This window comes from Oncorhynchus nerka, linkage group LG6 (genome assembly GCF_034236695.1).
Source record: "Oncorhynchus nerka isolate Pitt River linkage group LG6, Oner_Uvic_2.0, whole genome shotgun sequence".
NCBI lineage: Eukaryota > Metazoa > Chordata > Actinopteri > Salmoniformes > Salmonidae > Oncorhynchus > Oncorhynchus nerka.
The window spans coordinates 21,488,545-21,506,722 of NC_088401.1; the positions used below are offsets into that span (position 1 = coordinate 21,488,545).

The 18,178-nt window shown below is 43.3% G+C and overlaps 1 protein-coding gene across 1 annotated transcript in view; it reads left to right on the top strand.

The window, feature by feature from the left end:
* Positions 1-3,687: 3,687 nt before the first annotated feature.
* Positions 3,688-18,178, top strand: part of LOC115131040 (uncharacterized) — a 74,935-nt gene continuing 60,444 nt past the window's right edge. Inside the window, exons 1-2 of the mRNA XM_065019057.1 lie at positions 3,688-3,928; positions 7,576-7,794. Coding sequence (XP_064875129.1) covers positions 3,819-3,928; positions 7,576-7,794 — 329 coding nt within the window. The 5' untranslated portion in view covers positions 3,688-3,818. The remainder of the gene's footprint in view (positions 3,929-7,575; positions 7,795-18,178) is intronic.

Here is an 18,178-nt window from a genome sequence, read left to right on the forward strand (position 1 = left end):
TGCTGCTTGCAGGGGTCTCGCCGGCCCACCGTGCACTTCCCCAAACATTTCTAACCCGATAGCTCTGTGGATGCAACTTCGTTAAGGCAGAACATCCTTGGAAAACAAGGCGCCATTCGGAGAATGCATTATGTAAATCAACTGCCAGAGGGCTGGCTAATATTTGCGATAGAACATGGTCAACTCCCCTGTTGGTGGTGGTGTTGGTTCGCGTTTCGCTGCTGGCATTTTGTTGACCTGTAAATGACTTCACAAGCTTGGCAAATGCCACACAAAGGAGAGAAATAAAGTCTATATCATTTTAACTGCTTTTGTGCTGCTGTCATAGGGTGCCTCGAGTGTAAAGTAGTTTCCTTTCTCCTCCATGATCACTAGGTTTAAAGCTTATTCAAACCTTTCACCTGTTTGTGGTTATGACAGATGGGGGAGGAAGAAATTAGTTGTATTGAGACCCATGCCTAGTTATGGTAATTTGCCTAGTTTTCCCCAATGCACGATGAGATCAAGGCTTCACACCAGCAAAAGTCAATAGCATCACTTGATCTGTTCGTCTTCAAAAATGTGCTGCCAACCCTTACCAGTGCACGAACACACACAGCCCCCACCCCTTACAAAAGCCTCTTGCCGGACCGGAGATTCATTTCCTAGCTATTAATTACACTCCAGGGCTTTTGCCGTGGGATTTTCCTAGGTGGAATGCTTTAAGAAAATGCCCCCCCATATACTTAGGCCGAGTCAGTGTCAAAAGGGAAAATCAGGCCCCTGTTCTACTTGTACCCCACCTAGTTGTCTCCCTTCGGCCAATATTCTAATGCATATTCTGGGCAATCTTGTTTGTATTCCCTATTAGTTATGAAGAATGCTACCAAAGACCAGGGTTTGCTTTTGTTCCAAGAATGGCGTTTTGTGTCTTAACAACACAGAAATAAAGATGCAGTGTGTACGCTTCAGTGCTTTTGCGAGCTACAACAAGGATATATTATTTTATCCCCCCATTTCCAGAGTGAAGGAATGTTGTCGCTGGGAAAGAGAAAAAAAAAGCTAAGTTCCTTATCGCTCTTTAATGAGTGGTTGAGAATCATGTCCGGGTCAACGGTTCAAAATAACGCATTTTCGGCTTTTCAAGTGGTGCAGCTGAGTGAATGATTTATGAAAGTATTTTGTGAATGCCTGACTGAGGGTTTTGGATGCCCTACTGTTTCAGGACTTAATTTAACCCTATAAAAAAATATAAACAACTAATAAGGAAATAGATCAGAATCTGTGGGTTGTATTTCATTAGCTCTCTCTGGGAAGTCTGCCAGGTCAGACTTGAGAAGGTCTTATCAATGCTCTTATTGATATTGCTAAGGGGTTTTATCCAAGAGGGAATCTAACCATTTTGAGTTTCTCATAATTACAATGATATATTAGACTACTCATTCTGGACAGAGGTGTGTCCTTCCAGAACAATTGCAGATCTTAATTTTGTGATTTCACATATTTCATATGTATTTCTCCTGATGTTATAATTTTAAAGGAAATGTAAAATCCAGAATTACAGTAACTAGCCTAACCACAAGATCAAGGTGTTTATTAACTGTTAGATGTTGTATGGTTTTTATAATTGTTTTTCTACCAATCAGCAAATGCTAAAAATGGGACTGCATTCTGCAGTCTGTGCTCCCGTGTGGTTTATTAGTGACAATGTTTTGACCACTTCATCAACCTTATCCCTAATAACCCACATGGGAGCATAGATGGCAGTGTGTGGAGTTATCATTTGTCTAACAACTGATATCCAGCACCTGCTCAAAGGCATTGGATGTGCATATGTTCTCTTTCTCGTATAGAAACCAAAAATCTAAATAGAATTAACAGTGTAAGTTACTAGCCGAGGTATCGAATGTTACACAACTGATTCCCAGAAAGCAAACAAATGTTGCCAATAAATGTAATTGGTCTGTCCCATTGATGTAAAGTTTCTAAACTCTAAATGATTTGGTCTGCTATTATTTCCCCTGAACTCCTGTGTAGGCAACTCGTCAGGAAAAGAGTGCCACATTTTTGTCGCTTTAAAGGTCAAGGTAAAGGTCACGTCATTTCTTTTTGCCCGGACGCGTTGTGACATTTTCGGCAATGCTTTTGTGATTTTCAGATGAATTGACTGGAGTTCACAGCCCTTCTCCTACTGAAAGGGTTGCTATAGCTCAAAGCATTCACTAAGCCCACACAATCTCAGTGTTGCTTTTAGTAACACTAGAATAAAGTTTGCAGGGTAATGTTCATTTTAGTCATGCAATGGAAAATGTTTTAATGTTTTACAACAGAAAAATGAAAATGAGCACTTATTTTGAGTCCATATTATAAGTCCGGGTAGTCACCCTGTTTCAGTGAGTTTTACTCCATTTGGTGGTTAACTTCATTGGGATAGGGGGCAGCATTTTCACTTTTGGATGAAAAGCATGCCCAGAGTAAACTACTTGCTACTCAGTACCAGATGCTAATATATGCACATATCGTTTGGATTTGTTTACCAAATGCCCTAACAAAAGGAGGTATATGGACATAAATTATGAACTTTATCGAACAAATCAAACATTTATTGTGGAACTGGGATTCCTGGGAGTGCATTCTGATGAAGATCATCAAAGGTAAGGGAATATTTATAATGCTATTTCTGACTAATGTTGACTACACAACATGGCGGATATCTCTTTGGCTGGTTTGGGCTCTGAGCACCGTACTCAGATTATTGCATGGTATGCTTTTTCGTAAAGTTTTTTTGAAATCTGACACAGCTGTTGCATAAAGGAGAAGTTTATCTAAAGTTCCATGTATAATAGTTGTATCTATTATCAATGTTTATTATGAGTATTTCAGTAAATTGATGTGACTCTCTGCAAAAGCACTGGATGTTTTGGAACTACTGAACGAACATAACACGCCAATGTAAAATTAGATTTTTGGATGTAAATATGTACTTTATCGAACAAAACATACATGTGTTGTGTAACATGAAGTCCTATGAGTGTCATCTGATGAAGATCATCAAAGGCTAGTGATTCATTTGATCTCTTTCTGCTTCTTGTGACTCCACTCTTTGGCTGGAAAAATGGCTGGCTTTTTTTGTGACTTGGTGGTGACCTAACATAATCATTTGTGGAGCTTTTGCTGTAAAGCCTTTTTGAAATCAGACACTGTGGCTGGATAAACTAAAATTCTATATTTAAAATGGTGCCTAATACTTGTATGTTAGAGAAATTTGATTTATGAGATTTCTGTTGTTTGAATTTGGCGCCCTGCAATTTCACTGGCTGTTAGCGAAACCCCGTTCCCAGACAGGTTAATGAACACAACCTAGAGATGCCAGTTGCACCGAGCCTTTGACTGGCAGGTGAGGGGTTAGGACTAATCCTTTTGCTGTTCAGCAAAACTCTGTTTTTCTTTGTCTATGCCAAACTAAGACCAATGGTTTGGAATGAAAGAACTCTGTGTTTGCATAGTCTGACAAGTTGTGTGTGTCACAATAAAATGTGTTCATAAGAGTCCTGAGTGAAACTAGACCAGGTTTCTTCTGAATAAGGTGTTATTGCCTATGTCTACTGTGTTTCCAAAGAGAAACAAGTCAACGGTCACCCTGGATTTTGCTAGTTTGAATAATTTGGTAGTGAGCACTACTGCTGTCCAATGACTAAATGGTCGGTTATAGTTAGTAGATATACTAAGTGCTTTATGATTGTGGTTTCCCACATTTTGAATAAATAACAGTATAACATCTACCCCCTCTTTTTCCCACAGAAGTTAAGGAGCTAGTTCTGGATGTCGAGGAGGAGATCATGGTGCCTAGCCCCAGGGACGACAGACCCCTCTCCCCACTCTTCCAGCGCTCCGTGTCGGAGGACTCTGCAGGATCCTCCGCCTCGACCTTGGAGCACGCCAAAGTCCGGTAAGAGGAAGAGACTATGTGAGTTGAGTAGGGTGAGGGGACGAGAGTGACATAGAAAGAGTGTGCGTGCGTGCCAGATGGCCAGAATAAGGCAAATCAGGAGATGGCGGCAGGGAAAAGGAAAATGAGATTCCAGTAAGAGAGGCAGAGTAAGACTGACATTCTGGCCATTCTCAGAGGGAGGGAGAGTGCGAAGGAGAGAGGGGGGGGGTGTAGTCACATAATAGAGAAGGAGAGGATAGAAATGAGAGGGCATTGGTGAGTGAGAAAATGACTATGACACGCTGAGTCACAGCTGTGTGTGTGAGGAGTCCAGGGAGAGGTGTGTGTGGTTAACAGTGGATGGAGGGCAAAGCGTGTGTATATTTATGTCTCAACGCACACACAGTGGGTATAGGTGTTTGTGCAACCCAACAAAATGAGTGTGGGCCCATGTGTGCATTGCGAGAGAGCGACAGACAGAGGGAACAAGCAAAAGAAAAGAGGGACAGGGTATTTTCAGAGAGTGTGCGGGAGGAGAGGATGTGTGTGCTTGCATGCTTGAATGAGCCACCATGGTGGGGACGGGGGATGGGGAAGGGAAGGCGTGCAGGGAAGGTGAGCGAGGGAGGTAGAAAGTCGAGGTGGGGGAGGGGAACAAGCAGCGGAAATAATTGAGAGCTGGGGATTGTGGGTAGAAGGGAAAAGCAGGCTGGGTAAAGAGGACTCGGGGCCATCGGGGGTAGCCTGCAGACTGCAGGGCTGCTATTGTAATTAGTAAAGGGAGGGGGAGAGTGAGAGGAACAAGGGGATGGCTTTTTCTTTCTAGTTCCAATTAGTAGAGATTGTGTTCCCGCTAGTGTACAGTAGAGAGGCTCTGGCAACATGTGGAGGGATGCAGGAAGTCACACAGACGGGCGCAGACACATGTACACTCATCGTACACACACACTAGAGCCCTGCACGGCATTAATTTTAAGCCGAGCCCTACCCATGTCACGATGTTCAGGACTTACTCTACCCATGCCCAGCACTACTAAAATTTAAGGCCCGGCACCACCAGAAATCAGAAATGATTTCCTCCGTTAGTAAATCCGTTAGCTGCTCCTCTCTGTCTGTCATTTGTTCCCTGCGCGCTGCTTGCCCATGGCAGCTCTAGGTCTGTGAATATTCATAGCAATGGCTCCACTTGGGCTGCTCTGCTCAATGACGAGACATGAGAGAGCTGCAGTTAGCTACTTTTCGTCACTTTAATCTCCGTCAAAACTATTTTCTGTGAAATAATCTCTCCTGTTTTCTATTTGACGATGTTGATGCACTTCTGACACCATGTTATGTTCTTTGTCATATATGACTGTACTGCGCAGCAGAGCACGAGCAAATGGCTCAGCTTCAAAATTTTAGTAATGCCCTGCCCGTATCCTAGTTATTGATGGAAGAACTGGCCCTATCCGACCCTAACTTGATGTATCATTTCGGCTCCGTCGGGCTAAGGTCTGGCACCAAAACTCTAACACGCGCATGCATGCCATTGTCGTAAAATAATAAAGACTCAACACTGTTTAATAGGGAATTGCCAGGGACCTCACCATACGATGTTATCACGATGTAATATGTATTGCGATTCTCACAATTCTAGGTTTTGTGATTTGATACTGCGATTGTGAGATTTGCTGTTCCAAACATATTGCTCTCTATATGTCTGCTGCAGAGAGACGAGAGAGAATGATAAAATGTGTTTTGATCAGTCATGGAAATAAAAGTGCTGAAAGCATGTTGGCTCCCTATTTAAGAAGATGGAGAAAAAGCTGGAGCTGATTTAAAAATGTTGTTTTTGTGCAGGTACATCCGACTACTTGTGTTGTCACGATACCTGAATTTTGACTTCGATACCAGGTTTAGTATCACGGTAATTGATACCAAAGCGTTACCACGGCAAAAACAAGTGCTTTAGAATAACAATTTATTTTATTTTATCTATAACATTGAACAATACACTGAGTGTACAAAACATGAACTTCCTAATATTGAGTTGCTACCCCCCTCCCGTTGCCCTCTGAACAGACTCAATTCGTAAGGGCATGGACTCGACAAGGTGTCGAAAGAGTTCCACAGGGATGCTGGCTCATGTTGACTCCAATGCTTCCCACAGTTGTGTGAAGTTGGCTGGATGTCCTTTGGGTGGTGGACCAGTCTTGATGCACACGGTAAACTGTTGTGTGAAAACCACAGCAGCTTTGCAGTTCTTGACACAAACCTGTTCTTGACATCTACTACCGTACCCCGTTCAAAGGTTTTTCAAACTTTTGTCTTGCCCATTCACCCTCTGAATGGCACACATACACAAACCATCTCTCAAGGCTTAAATATCCTTTAAATATCATTCTTTAACCTTTCTCCTCCCCTTCATCTACACTGATTTTGAAGTGGATTGTACAAGTGACAATAAGGGATCATAGCTTTCACCTGGATTCACTTGGTCAGTCAATGTCATGGAAAGAGCAGGTGTTCATAATTTAAAACCAGTAACTGGTGCAAGCCGGTTACCGGAGAGCATCTTAACTCCTAAACCAAGTGAGGCTTGTCATTTTGCTTGTGAAGAGCAAGGTTACATGCCCTGTGTCCGGTGCGAGCTTTACACATGTACATTTAACAGACTTTTTGTCTGGGCGGTCACCATCTCGAAGTCTCTCCCATTGGATTGTGGACGGTGTCTACCTGGCATACAGGGGCGAAGGTTAGCTAGTGGTGTATGTGCCCACTCCACAAGAGTTCTGGCAGTGTCTTGAGCATCGTTTAAAGGGTTGACTATTGGAGATATTTGTCCTTCGACAAGTTGGGCGTCACCATACAATTTTCAGGTTTTATTGCTTGGATGTCACTGCTCCTAGTGTAGCCCACAGGGTGCTTACGACTGGGACATGGGAAACTAGGCAGCTTGCCGTGTGCAATACCCAGATTGCTGACTTGCTGAAAGGGAACATAATGTTATGACCATAACTACTGTTCCCTGAAGGAGGGAAACGTGGCCCCGTGCCACCCATTTCTGGCCTCGGTGAAGAGCGGTATTGAATTGAAGGAATGAATCTGAGCCTCACGCTTATTACCTGTGGAAGGTGGGGCTTCCAGTGAGGCGTGGATTTTAGGCGTGATTTTAGATTCTTTAACCGAAGTCACAATGCGACTCTCCATAGTTGTACCTCGTTTCCCTCTTTCAGGGAACAGTAGTTATAGATTTAGAATAAAGTACAGTAATTTACAAAACAAATATCTAAATATAAACTGCATCTCTCTGTAATTCCTTAAAAAAAAAAAGTTTTTTGTTTGTTTTAGTTGTCAACATTTACCTTACGCTGACGTGCTGCCAACCTGTATCAGATTGAAAGAATATTGCTGCTCGGTGTGTGGGTGTTGTCAAACGATTTTCAACCCCTGTTGGTACGTAGGTAGAACTTGTTTTTGGGGCAGTGTTTCCCTACCAGCCCCACCCATTTAAAAAAAAATACTTATTTTGGTTTCAGTTTTGGGAATAAGTGGTACAGAGTGCAGGGACATGTTTGAAACGTTTTGCAACAAGTCACTCGTTTTCAGTCCATTTTCTTCTGTTTTGGTGCCTAATGAACACTACCCATTGCTTATCCTGTGTCTTTCCTATGTGTCCCCTGCAGTGAAAAGCTGTGTGCCTTCTGCTACTGTGGCGAGAGGAGTTTCCTGGGCCAGGGCGACCTGATGGTGTTTGGCCCCACGCCGGGCTATGTGCCGCTGCACATCCGCAACCGACGAGGCAGCTCGGAGAAGGATGATGACTATCACGAAGATGACTTCCAAGATGACCACCACGACACCAAGAGCCAAGGGCAGCGCGACGGCGGGAGGGGCCTTAAAAAGTAAGTTGGCTCAAACATTGGCGTAACGTAGTTGTTGGGTAACGCAAAAAGTTGTTGGGTTGGCTTACAATGGCTGTTCAGCTTTCAATGGCTATTCACACTGCTGATTTTGCTGTGATGGTGGTGTTTATGATGGCTTGACTTGGCAATGTCGATTCTCTTAGTGGTATTAATTCTCTTGAATCCATTTTGAGTCTCTCAAATTCCCGTTCCCCAGCTTTGACCCAAGAGTTGCAAGTTTTTTGGGAGAAAGTGTTAGCTAAGTACATCATACTAGTCTAGGGTGTCAGCGTAGCCTAGTGGTTAGAGCGTTGGACTAATAACCGGAAGGTTGTGAGTTCAAACCCCCGAGCTGACAAGGTACAAATCTGTCGTTCTGCCCCTGAACAGGCAGTTAACCCACTGTTCCCAGGCCGTCATTGAAAATAAGAATGTGTTCTTAACTGACTTGCCTGGTTAAATAAAGGTAAAATAAAAAAAATAATAAAAAAAATTAGGACCTAAACTGGGAGGGAAGCAGAAATGTCTGATCGACTCACTGTAAACGTAATGACCGTTTTCAAGTAGAGTTCGACCGATTATGATTTTTCAACACCGATACCGATTTATTGAAGGACAAAAAAAGCCGATACCGATTAATCGGACCGTTTTTAAAATTTATTTTTTATATATACAGTGGGGCAAAAAAGTATTTATTCAGCCATCAATTGTGCAGGTTCTCCCACTTAAAAAGATGAGAGGCCTGTAATTTTCATCATAGGTACACTTCAACTATGACAGACAAAATGAGAGAAAAAAATCCTGAAAATCACATTGTAGGATTTTTTTTATTAATTTATTTGCAAATTATGGTGGAAAATAAGTATTTGGTCACCTACAAACAAGCAAGATTTCTGGCTCTCAAGGAACTGTAACTTCTTCTTGAAGAGGCCCCTCTGTCCTCCACTCGTTACCTGTATTAATGGCACCTATTTTAACTTGTTATCAGTATAAAAGACACCTGTCCACAACCTCAAACAGTCACACTCCAAACTCCACTATGGCCAAGACCAAAGAGCTGTCAAAGGACACCAGAAACAAAATTGTAGGCCTGCACCAGGCTGGGAAGACTGAATCTGCAATAGGTAAGCAGCTTGGTTTGAAGAAATCAACTGTGGGAGCAATTATTAGGAAATGGAAGACATACAAGACCACTGATAATCTCCCTCGATCTGGGGATCCACGCAAGATCTCACCCCGGGGGGTCAAAATGATCACAAGAACGGTGAGCAAAAATCCCAGAACCACACGGGGGACCTAGTGAATGACCTGCAGAGAGCTGGGACTAAAGTAACAAAGCCTACCATCAGTAACACACTACGCCGCCAGGGACTCAAATCCTGCAGTGCTCAACTCGTCGTGTTTGGAGGACAAAGAATGCTGAGTTGCATCAAAGAACACCATACCTACTGTGAAGCATGGGGGTGGAAACATCATGCTTTGGGGCTGTTTTTCTGCAAAGGGACCAGGACGACTGATCCATGTAAAGGAAAGAATGAATGGGGCCTTGTATTGTGAGATTTTGAGTGAAAACCTCCTTCCATCAGCAAGGGCATTGAAGATGAAACGTGGCTGAGTCTTTCAGCATGACAATGATCCCAAACACACCGCCCGGGCAACGAAGGAGTGGCTTCGTAAGAAGCATTTCAAGGTCCTGGCGTGGCCTAGCCAGTCTCCAGATCTCAACCCCATAGAAAATCTTGTGACGGTGTGTGAAAACCTTGTGAAGACTTACAGAAAAAGTTTGACCTCTGTCATTGCCAACAAAGGGTATATGACAAAGTATTGAGAAACTTTTGTTATTGACCAAATACTTATTTTCCACCATAATTTGCAAATAAATTAATTTAAAATCCTACAATGTGATTTTCTGTATTTGTCCCCTCATTTTGTCTGTCATAGTTGAAGTGTACCTATGATGCAAATTACAGGCCTCTCATCTTTTTAAGTGGGAGAACTTGCACAATTGGTGGCTGACTAAATACTTTTGCCCCACTGTACACACACACATATACACACATTTTTGTAATAATGACAATTGCAACAATACTGAATGAACACTTTTATTTTAACTTAATATAATACAAAAATAAAATCAATTTGGTCTCAAATAACATGAGAACATATGTTAAAACGAACCACCAGCTTTCATGGGTCTTCAGTATTCCCAGTTAAGAAGTTTCAGAACACACACACGCATAGCTCTGAAGAGTCTGCTTAGGAGACAAATACTCTCAACTGTTTGAATAAAAATTGATTTTAAGTTACCTGTGATGAATGTTGAAAACAAACACTGTAATTTCTATATGCAGGAAATCCTATTTTAATAATGGGCATGGTAAGAATTGACTACCAAAGTGTGAGTCATAATTCCCATGACACCTTCTAGCAAAATCTGAAAAGCGGTTCCTTCATTCATTTATTCCATAGGATATTTTTAGATTCACTTAAAATAAGGTCTGTGTTTCGTGTAGGCTTACATCACCTTGCCAATTTTATAACTGTGTAGATATCCATAGGACAAGGTAACTCTGATCAATATTGGCTAAATATAAGCGAAGATAAAAAAAAATTGTAGAGTGGATTTATGAAAATATGTTGACAAAAGTTACCTTATCCTAGTGAGATTTACATGGGTATCAAAACGCTGAGGCGGTTTAAGCCTGCACGAAACACAGACCTTATTTGAAGTAGATCAAGACATTCCGTATGGAAGACATGAACGGTAAAATAACGAAGGAACCCCTTTCAAGTTCAGCCGCAAGTTATTACAGGAATTATAACGCGTCGACTATTTCTCTCTAAACCATATACCTTTGACTGTTACGAGCCTGCTGCTGCCTACCACCCCTTAGTCAGACTGGTCTATCAAATATCAAATCATAGACTTAACTATAATAAACACACAGAAATACGAGCCTTAGTTTCCGGATTTGATCTATCACCTCAAACAAAAAGTTTATTCCGTTACGTATTTTATCTAACGGGTGGCATCCATGAGTCTAAATATTCCTGTTACATTGCACAACCTTCAATGTTTTGTCATAATTACATTATATTCTGGCAAATTAGTTCGCAAAGAGCCAAGCTGCTCAAACTGTTGCATATACCCTGACTCTGCGTGCAATGAACGCAAGAGGTGACACAATTTCACCTGGTTAATATTGCCTGCTAACCTGGATTTCTTTTAGCTAAATATGCAAGTTTAAAATATATACTTGTGTATTGATTTTAAGAAAGGCATTGATGTTTATGGTTAAGTACACATTGGAGCGATGACAGTCGTTGATTGTTTTTTCTAAGATAAGTTTAATGCTAGCTAGCAACTTACCTTGGCTTCTAATGCATTTGCGTAACAGGCAGGCTCCTCGTGGAGTGCAATGTAATCAGGTGGTTAGAGCGTTGGACGTGTTAACTGTAAAGTTGCAAGATTGGATCCCCCGAGCTGACAATGTACAAATCTGTCGTTCTGCCCCTGAACGAGGTAGAACGTTCCTAGGCCATCATTGAAAAATAAGAATGTGTTCTTAACTGACTTGCCTAGTTAAATAAAGGTGTAAAAAAAAATAGGCAAAATCGGCGCCCAAAAATACCGATTTCCGATTGTTATGAAAACATTCAGATTAATCGGTCGACCTCCAGTTTCAAGGCTCCACCTTATCACTATTGCCATTGATTTGGTTGGAGAGGTGATTGCACCAGGAAATTGCACCAGGAAAGGTGTCTACTTTACTTCAGAATTGTGTGGGTGTACACGCTGCCAAGGAGGTATACGCTGCCAAGTAGGTAACAGAACAGGCATAGAATCTTTCATACAGACTTGTCAGTGTTAGTTCATTCAAGTGATTGTTTTTTACATGCCACATGGAGGTGTTGATGATTATATGGTAGAGGCATTACGTAGGTTGAGGAGGTGGAGGCATTACGTAGCTTGAGGAGGTGGAGGCATTACGTGGGTTGAGGAGGTGGAGGCATTACGTGGGTTGAGAAGGTGGAGGCATTACGTGGGTTGAGGAGGTGGAGGCATTACGTGGGTTGAGGAGGTGGAGGCATTACGTGGGTTGAGGAGGTGGAGGCATTACGTGGGTTGAGGAGGTGGAGGCATTACGTGGGTTGTGGAGGTGGAGGCATTACGTGGGTTGTGGAGGTGGAGGCATTACGTGGGTTGTGGAGGTGGAGGCATTACGTGGGTTGTGGAGGTGGAGGCATTACGTGGGTTGTGGAGGTGGAGGCATTACGTGGGTTGTGGAGGTGGAGGCATTACGTGGGTTGTGGAGGTGGAGGCATTACGTGGGTTGTGGGAGGTGGAGGCATTACGTGGGTTGTGGAGGTGGAGGCATTACGTGGGTTGTGGAGGTGGAGGCATTACGTGGGTTGTGGAGGTGGAGGCATTACGTGGGTTGAGGAGGTGGAGGCATTACTTGGGTTGAGGAGGTGGAGGCATTACTTGGGTTGAGGAGGTGGAGGCATTACTTGGGTTGAGGAGGTGGAGGCATGACTTGGGTTGAGGAGGTGGAGGCATGACTTGGGTTGAGGAGGTGGAGGCATGACTCGGGTTGAGGAGGTGGAGGCATGACTCAGGTTGAGGAGGTGGAGGCATGACTCAGGTTGAGGAGGTGGAGGCATGACTCAGGTTGAGGAGGTGGAGGCATGACTCAGGTTGAGGAGGTGGAGGCATGACTCAGGTTGAGGAGGTGGAGGCATGACTCAGGTTGAGGAGGTGGAGGCATGACTCAGGTTGAGGAGGTGGAGGCATGACTTAGGTTGAGGCGGCCACCTTGTTTTATTGTGAGCATGTGTTCACACGTAAACATGCCTACTGTACCTGTTGCTGATCAAATATGTGGCTTGGAAATGGTAAATAAATGTGTAAGTATATTTGTTATGTTTATAGACAGTAGACTTCTCCCAGACTCACACTAGAGAAGCCAAAGAACCTAAAGAAGTGAAATAATTACGCTGAAATATTGTTAAGGGTTATATTTGTTAGTCCCTCAATGTTTGTCTGTTTCCTTCTGTTTGGTGCCTATCTGAACTTGCAAATTCCCCCATTTACATTGCGAAACCTATTGCCACGCTGTATTCTAATGAATTCGACCCATGGCTTTGCCTCTAACTGGCTGGAAACAGATTAACCCCTGTGTCCAAGTTTCTCCATCAAACTAAATTAGTGGTCTCCCCATTGTGCATTGTTTGAGGCATGTAGGTAGAGAGGGAGAAAGATAGATGGAGTACCGTGACCCAAATAAGTGAATGCATGCTAATGAACCCAGGCGCTCAATTTCAATTTGGGTCAATTATTGTGGTGCTGAAATGGCCCCAGTGATTAGTTACTTGGAGGGGTGGAAGGGACTGAGGGGTGGATGGGGTGGAGGATAAAAATCCATGAAGGAAGAGAGAATTTCACTGGCAGGCCCTTCTAGCTTCTCTAGCCCTGCTCTCTATGTTCTCTCTCTCTTCATTTTCAGCTTCACGTGATCCACTGTTGACAAAGACCTCCCGTCAGAAGACACCCAATCGAGTGTCACCTCCCTCCCTGAGGGGGCGGTGACGTAATGCTCTCACCCAGGAAGGTTCCTGACGGGGACAACGTGGCCCAAATGCATTGTTTCTTTGGAGCCCCATGATTGGTCAGTCAGTCCAGGGCTGGCGCCGTGCCAGGTCTAGACGGGGAGCTGAAGAATGAAAACAATAACAAGCGTGTGTGATAGCAGTGTTAAGGTGGACTGTGTGATAGCAGTGTTAAGGTGGACTGTGTGAGAGAAGTGTTAAGGTGGTCTGGGGACAGACCCCATTCTGTTTTGGCCTGAATAGGATCACAATGAATCACCGCTTTGGAGAGATCAGAGGAGATGGTAGAGAAGGTATCCTAACGAGACAAGGATGAACTGTCACTCTCCCTGCATGTTGTATTGGCTGTTGATAAGATGAAAAGTTGTGTAAGGGGGTGCGTGACCTCATGACAGATTACATGTGGATATGGCTCCCGAGTGGCGCAGCGGTCTAAGGCACTGCATCTCAGTGCTAGAGGCGTCACTTCCGTCCCTGGTTCGAATCCAGGGACGGAATCCACATCCGGATGCGTTTGGGAGTCCCATAGGGCAGCGCACAATTGGCCAAGCTTCATCCAGGTTTGCCCGGGGTAGGCTGTCAATATAATTAAGAATTGGTTCTTAACTGACTTAACTAGTTAAATAAATAAAAAATAACAATTTTGTGTTTGTCCTTCTTTCCCTCTGTGTGTAGGTATGCATGCATACTTTGATTCGTGCATCGTTCTCTATATTCTAATTCCCTGTGTGTTGAATGTGTGTGTAGTTGCTAATTAGGGTCTCGTTAAGGTGATCTAATTGAAAGTTATTTTGACTGACAGGCCCAAAGTAATCACAGGCCTAATGAAACACTACTCTGTCTAATGAGAGGCATCTGTCCCAGGGAGAGAGAGTAAGACCACAGTGTATTTACACACGTAGTCAGCACGTTCATCAACCACCAAGGTGGGAAATGGGCTTGGTTTAGATAAGACAGAAAAATTGGGGTTGCGTTCACTACGCATGAAAAGGAGTGTTGTCCGTTGCACAACGTTTTGAAACGTTTTCCTACGGTGTACCCTGATGAATATGACTCATTATAAAAAGCCTCGTGGATACTCAATGGTTGGATTCTTTAGCGAACAGTTTGGCCTGATTCAACAAATGTAGTTTTTTGATTGAACACTTTGATTCTTTACGGTAAATGAACACACGGAAAAGCTGTTGATATCACACAAATAAGCTGCATATATGTCATTCATATCAGTCCCTCTCCAAAAGCTTACTCATTTCCAATGGAAATACATATGGTTGTGAAAATAAAAGGCCAATATTTGGGGCCAAAAGATTTGCATATGATCAAATTGTCTACAAGACGTGTCCATAACCTCCAGAAGGTTATTTAGCTTTTTAAAGCAGCAGCGTTTTCATGCCGAACATAACATTTATGTGCGGAATGTGCTCAGACAGGTACGAGCCACAGCTGAGCAAAATGAGAACGAACACGAGAGGGAGAGAAAGTGGAGGAAAAGGGATAGGAGATTGCATATTAGGCTTTTTGGCTCGGGCCTACGAGGCCAACCCTCATTGCATCCTTCACCACCAAATCCTCCATTTGGAATGCGTTCCCTTTAAGGCACAATCTGTAATTCGCTTTTGAGCCCAACGGCAGCCCTGCATCTCTGTTTGCTATAAAGCTGAGGGATGGGTCTAGTAGGGCAGTCTTCCCCAACGACGGTCCTGCAGTACCCCCACCAGCAAACGCTTTTGTCATAGCCCCAGACAAAAACACCTGATTCAACTTGTCAAGGGCTTGATGATTAGTTGACAAGTAGAATCAGGTGTGCACAACAATATTTACTTGAGGACTGGAGTTGGGATAAACACTGTAGTAGGGAAATGTCACCACTCTTAAATTCCTAGATGGAGCTTTTGATATAAGGTTTGTTTGCATGTCAGAGCCCCATCGGTGTTTGATCGTCCTCCATCCCCCCCATCCACAGCCTTTTGTAACCTTAAAGGGAGTGTGTTCATTAGGCAACAAATGGAAGAAAATTCCCTGAAACCCTAATCTACGTTTTCTGTTGCATAGTGTTTAAAAATGTTTTGAAATGTTTTCCGTTGCACGCCCTAATCAACAACAGTATAATATAGTTATTTTTATTAAGGCATATACAGATGTTGTGGCAGGGGGAGTATACAGTAGCCTTTCATCCCCAGTACCCTACTGCTTCCTGGGCTGGGAAAATGGCTGACTCCAGACTACCATTCCCCAAATCCTGGAATAGGCTTTATCCGGTGGGGATGAGAGAGGGAGAGATTGTGTGTCAGGCTGGCGTGTGTGTGTGTGGGCTCGAACAGCCAGTTCTTGTGCATTAGCCAAAGGGCAACTTCTACCCTGACGCTTTCTTACCGAGGGAGAGAATGGTGGGGATTTACAATGTCAATGAGCACGACTTGTCCTTGATACAGTGTCATAGCACTGCCAGAATTAATGATCAATGGAGCTGAACGTAATGCAATTATCATTGTCCTTTGAATCAGTTAAAAACGCTGTTAATGTCTCATCCCCTATCCCAACCAGCCACAGATATCAAGCCAGATTTAAGACTAGGGATACATATTTTTCAAAAAATTCTACCAAGTTTCAATACCGGGAGTAGTGAAAATGTATCCCTTGAGTCCCGGGAAATAAAGCTAAAATCTGAAGTGCTTATTTAAGTGTTTAAAATCAAGATAGGGTCACCATTTTAGGGTTTTCCCAAAGTAAGATTGTCACTGTGCCACATTGCGTTTTTGGCTGCGCCACTTTGTAAAGATTTCACAGCAAGTGAAACTGATATAGTTAGTAATGATAGAGTAGCTTTGATCGCCAATGACATTTTTGTGAATTGCAAAACAGGCCGTTCATAAATTCTAAGCGTTATCATGCTCCTCAAATAATTCAGAGCATTTCAGCAGTAGGCAAGTGTCAAGGTACACTATAGATAGATAGATCACACACACAATTATGTTGACACCCCTTCAAATTAGTGGATTCGGCTATTTCAGCCACACCCGTTGCTGACAGGTATATAAAATCGAACACACAGCCATGCGATCTCCAGAGACAAACATTGGAAGTAGAATGGCCTTACTGAAGAGCCAAGTTGCACAGGGTGTGGTTCAGACACAGGGCCCCAAGCTTAATGATAAGCTTGGAGGGTAGGTACTACAGTGTTGAATGCTGTGCTGTTCATTGACTACAGCTTTCTTACATAGGTATTCCTCTTGTCCAGATGGGATGGGGCAGTGCGATGGCGATTGCATCGTCTGGATCTATTGGGGCAAATTGTAGTGGGTCTAGGGTGTCCGGTAAGGTAGAGGTGATATGATCCTTAACTAGCCTCTCAAAGCACTTAATGATTCCAGAAGTGATTGCTACGGGGCGATAGTCATTAAGGTTAGTTACCTTTCGCCTTATTGGGTACAGGTAAAATGGTGGATGTCGTGATACATGTGGGCACAGCAGACTGCTAGGGAGAGATTGAATATGTCCGTAAACGCTCCAGCCAGCTGGTCTGCGCATGCTCTGAGGACGCGGTCTGGACTTGCAGCCTTGCAAGGGTTAACACGCTGAAATGTCTTACTCACGTTGGCCACGGAGAAGGAGAGCCCACAGTCCTTGGTAGCGGGCCGTGTCGGTGGCACTGTGTTAACCTCAAAGCGGGCAAAGAAGGTGTTTTAGCTTGTCTGGAAGCAAAATGTCGGTGTCCGCGGCGTTGCTGATTTTCCCTTTGTAGACTGTGATTGTCTGTAGACCCTGCCACATACACTACCGTTCAAAAGTTTTGGGTCACTTAGAAATGTCCTTGTAGATGTAGACATCTTTGTTAATGTTGTAAATTACTTTTGTAAGAAGCAATAAAACTGGCCTCTTTTAGACTAGTTAAGTATCTGGAGCGTCAGCATGTGTGGGTTCGATTACAGGCTCAAAATGGCCAGAAACAAATAACTTTCTTCTGAAACTCGTCAGTCTATTCTTGTTCTGAGAAATGAAGGCAGTTCCACGTTAGAAATTCCCAAGGAACTGAAGATCTCTTCACTGTTGACATTGAGACTGGTGTTTTGTGGGTACTGTTGAGGACTTGTGAGGCGTCTGTTTCTCAAACTAGACACTCTAATGTACTTGTCCTCTTGCTCAGTTGTGCACCGGGGCCTCCCACTCCTCTTTCTATTCTGGTTAGAGCCAGTTTGCGCTGTTCTGTGAAGGGAGTAGAACACAGCGTTCAATTTTGGTCGGAAGTAGGACACGCTACTACGCGAGCGATGAGCAAAATCCACCCATATGACATGCTAGCAAAATGTTCTAATCAGCTAATATTTGATCAATCTAAAATAAAGATGATCATGAGCAATGTTCCCTCTACTTTATTTTGGCGCTGAGCAAATTTCAGGTCTGCTTGAGCGCAAACTTGAAAGTTGTGAAAATTCTGTGCAACTTCCAGCGTGTGTTTACTGTGAACACTGAGGCTGTACCCGCTTTGTTACAATTGTAACAGTGCCAAATAAGCTACTGTGGCTATTTGATCATAATGTAGGCCTACCAGAGTGGCCTACCATCATAAACAATAGAGAAAATGCATTGACAAGAAAATAGTGGTTCTGTCATTCAGCCTACAGTAACAGCCATTTTGTGGTATTCAATGTAGGCCTACATTCCATGAGACTTTTGAAAAAAACATGCAAGGATTGATATTAACCTATTTATCCATTTGTTAATCAGACAAGTAGGTATCTGAATATCTTTGAGTTTGATGCAGGAAACCATTTTA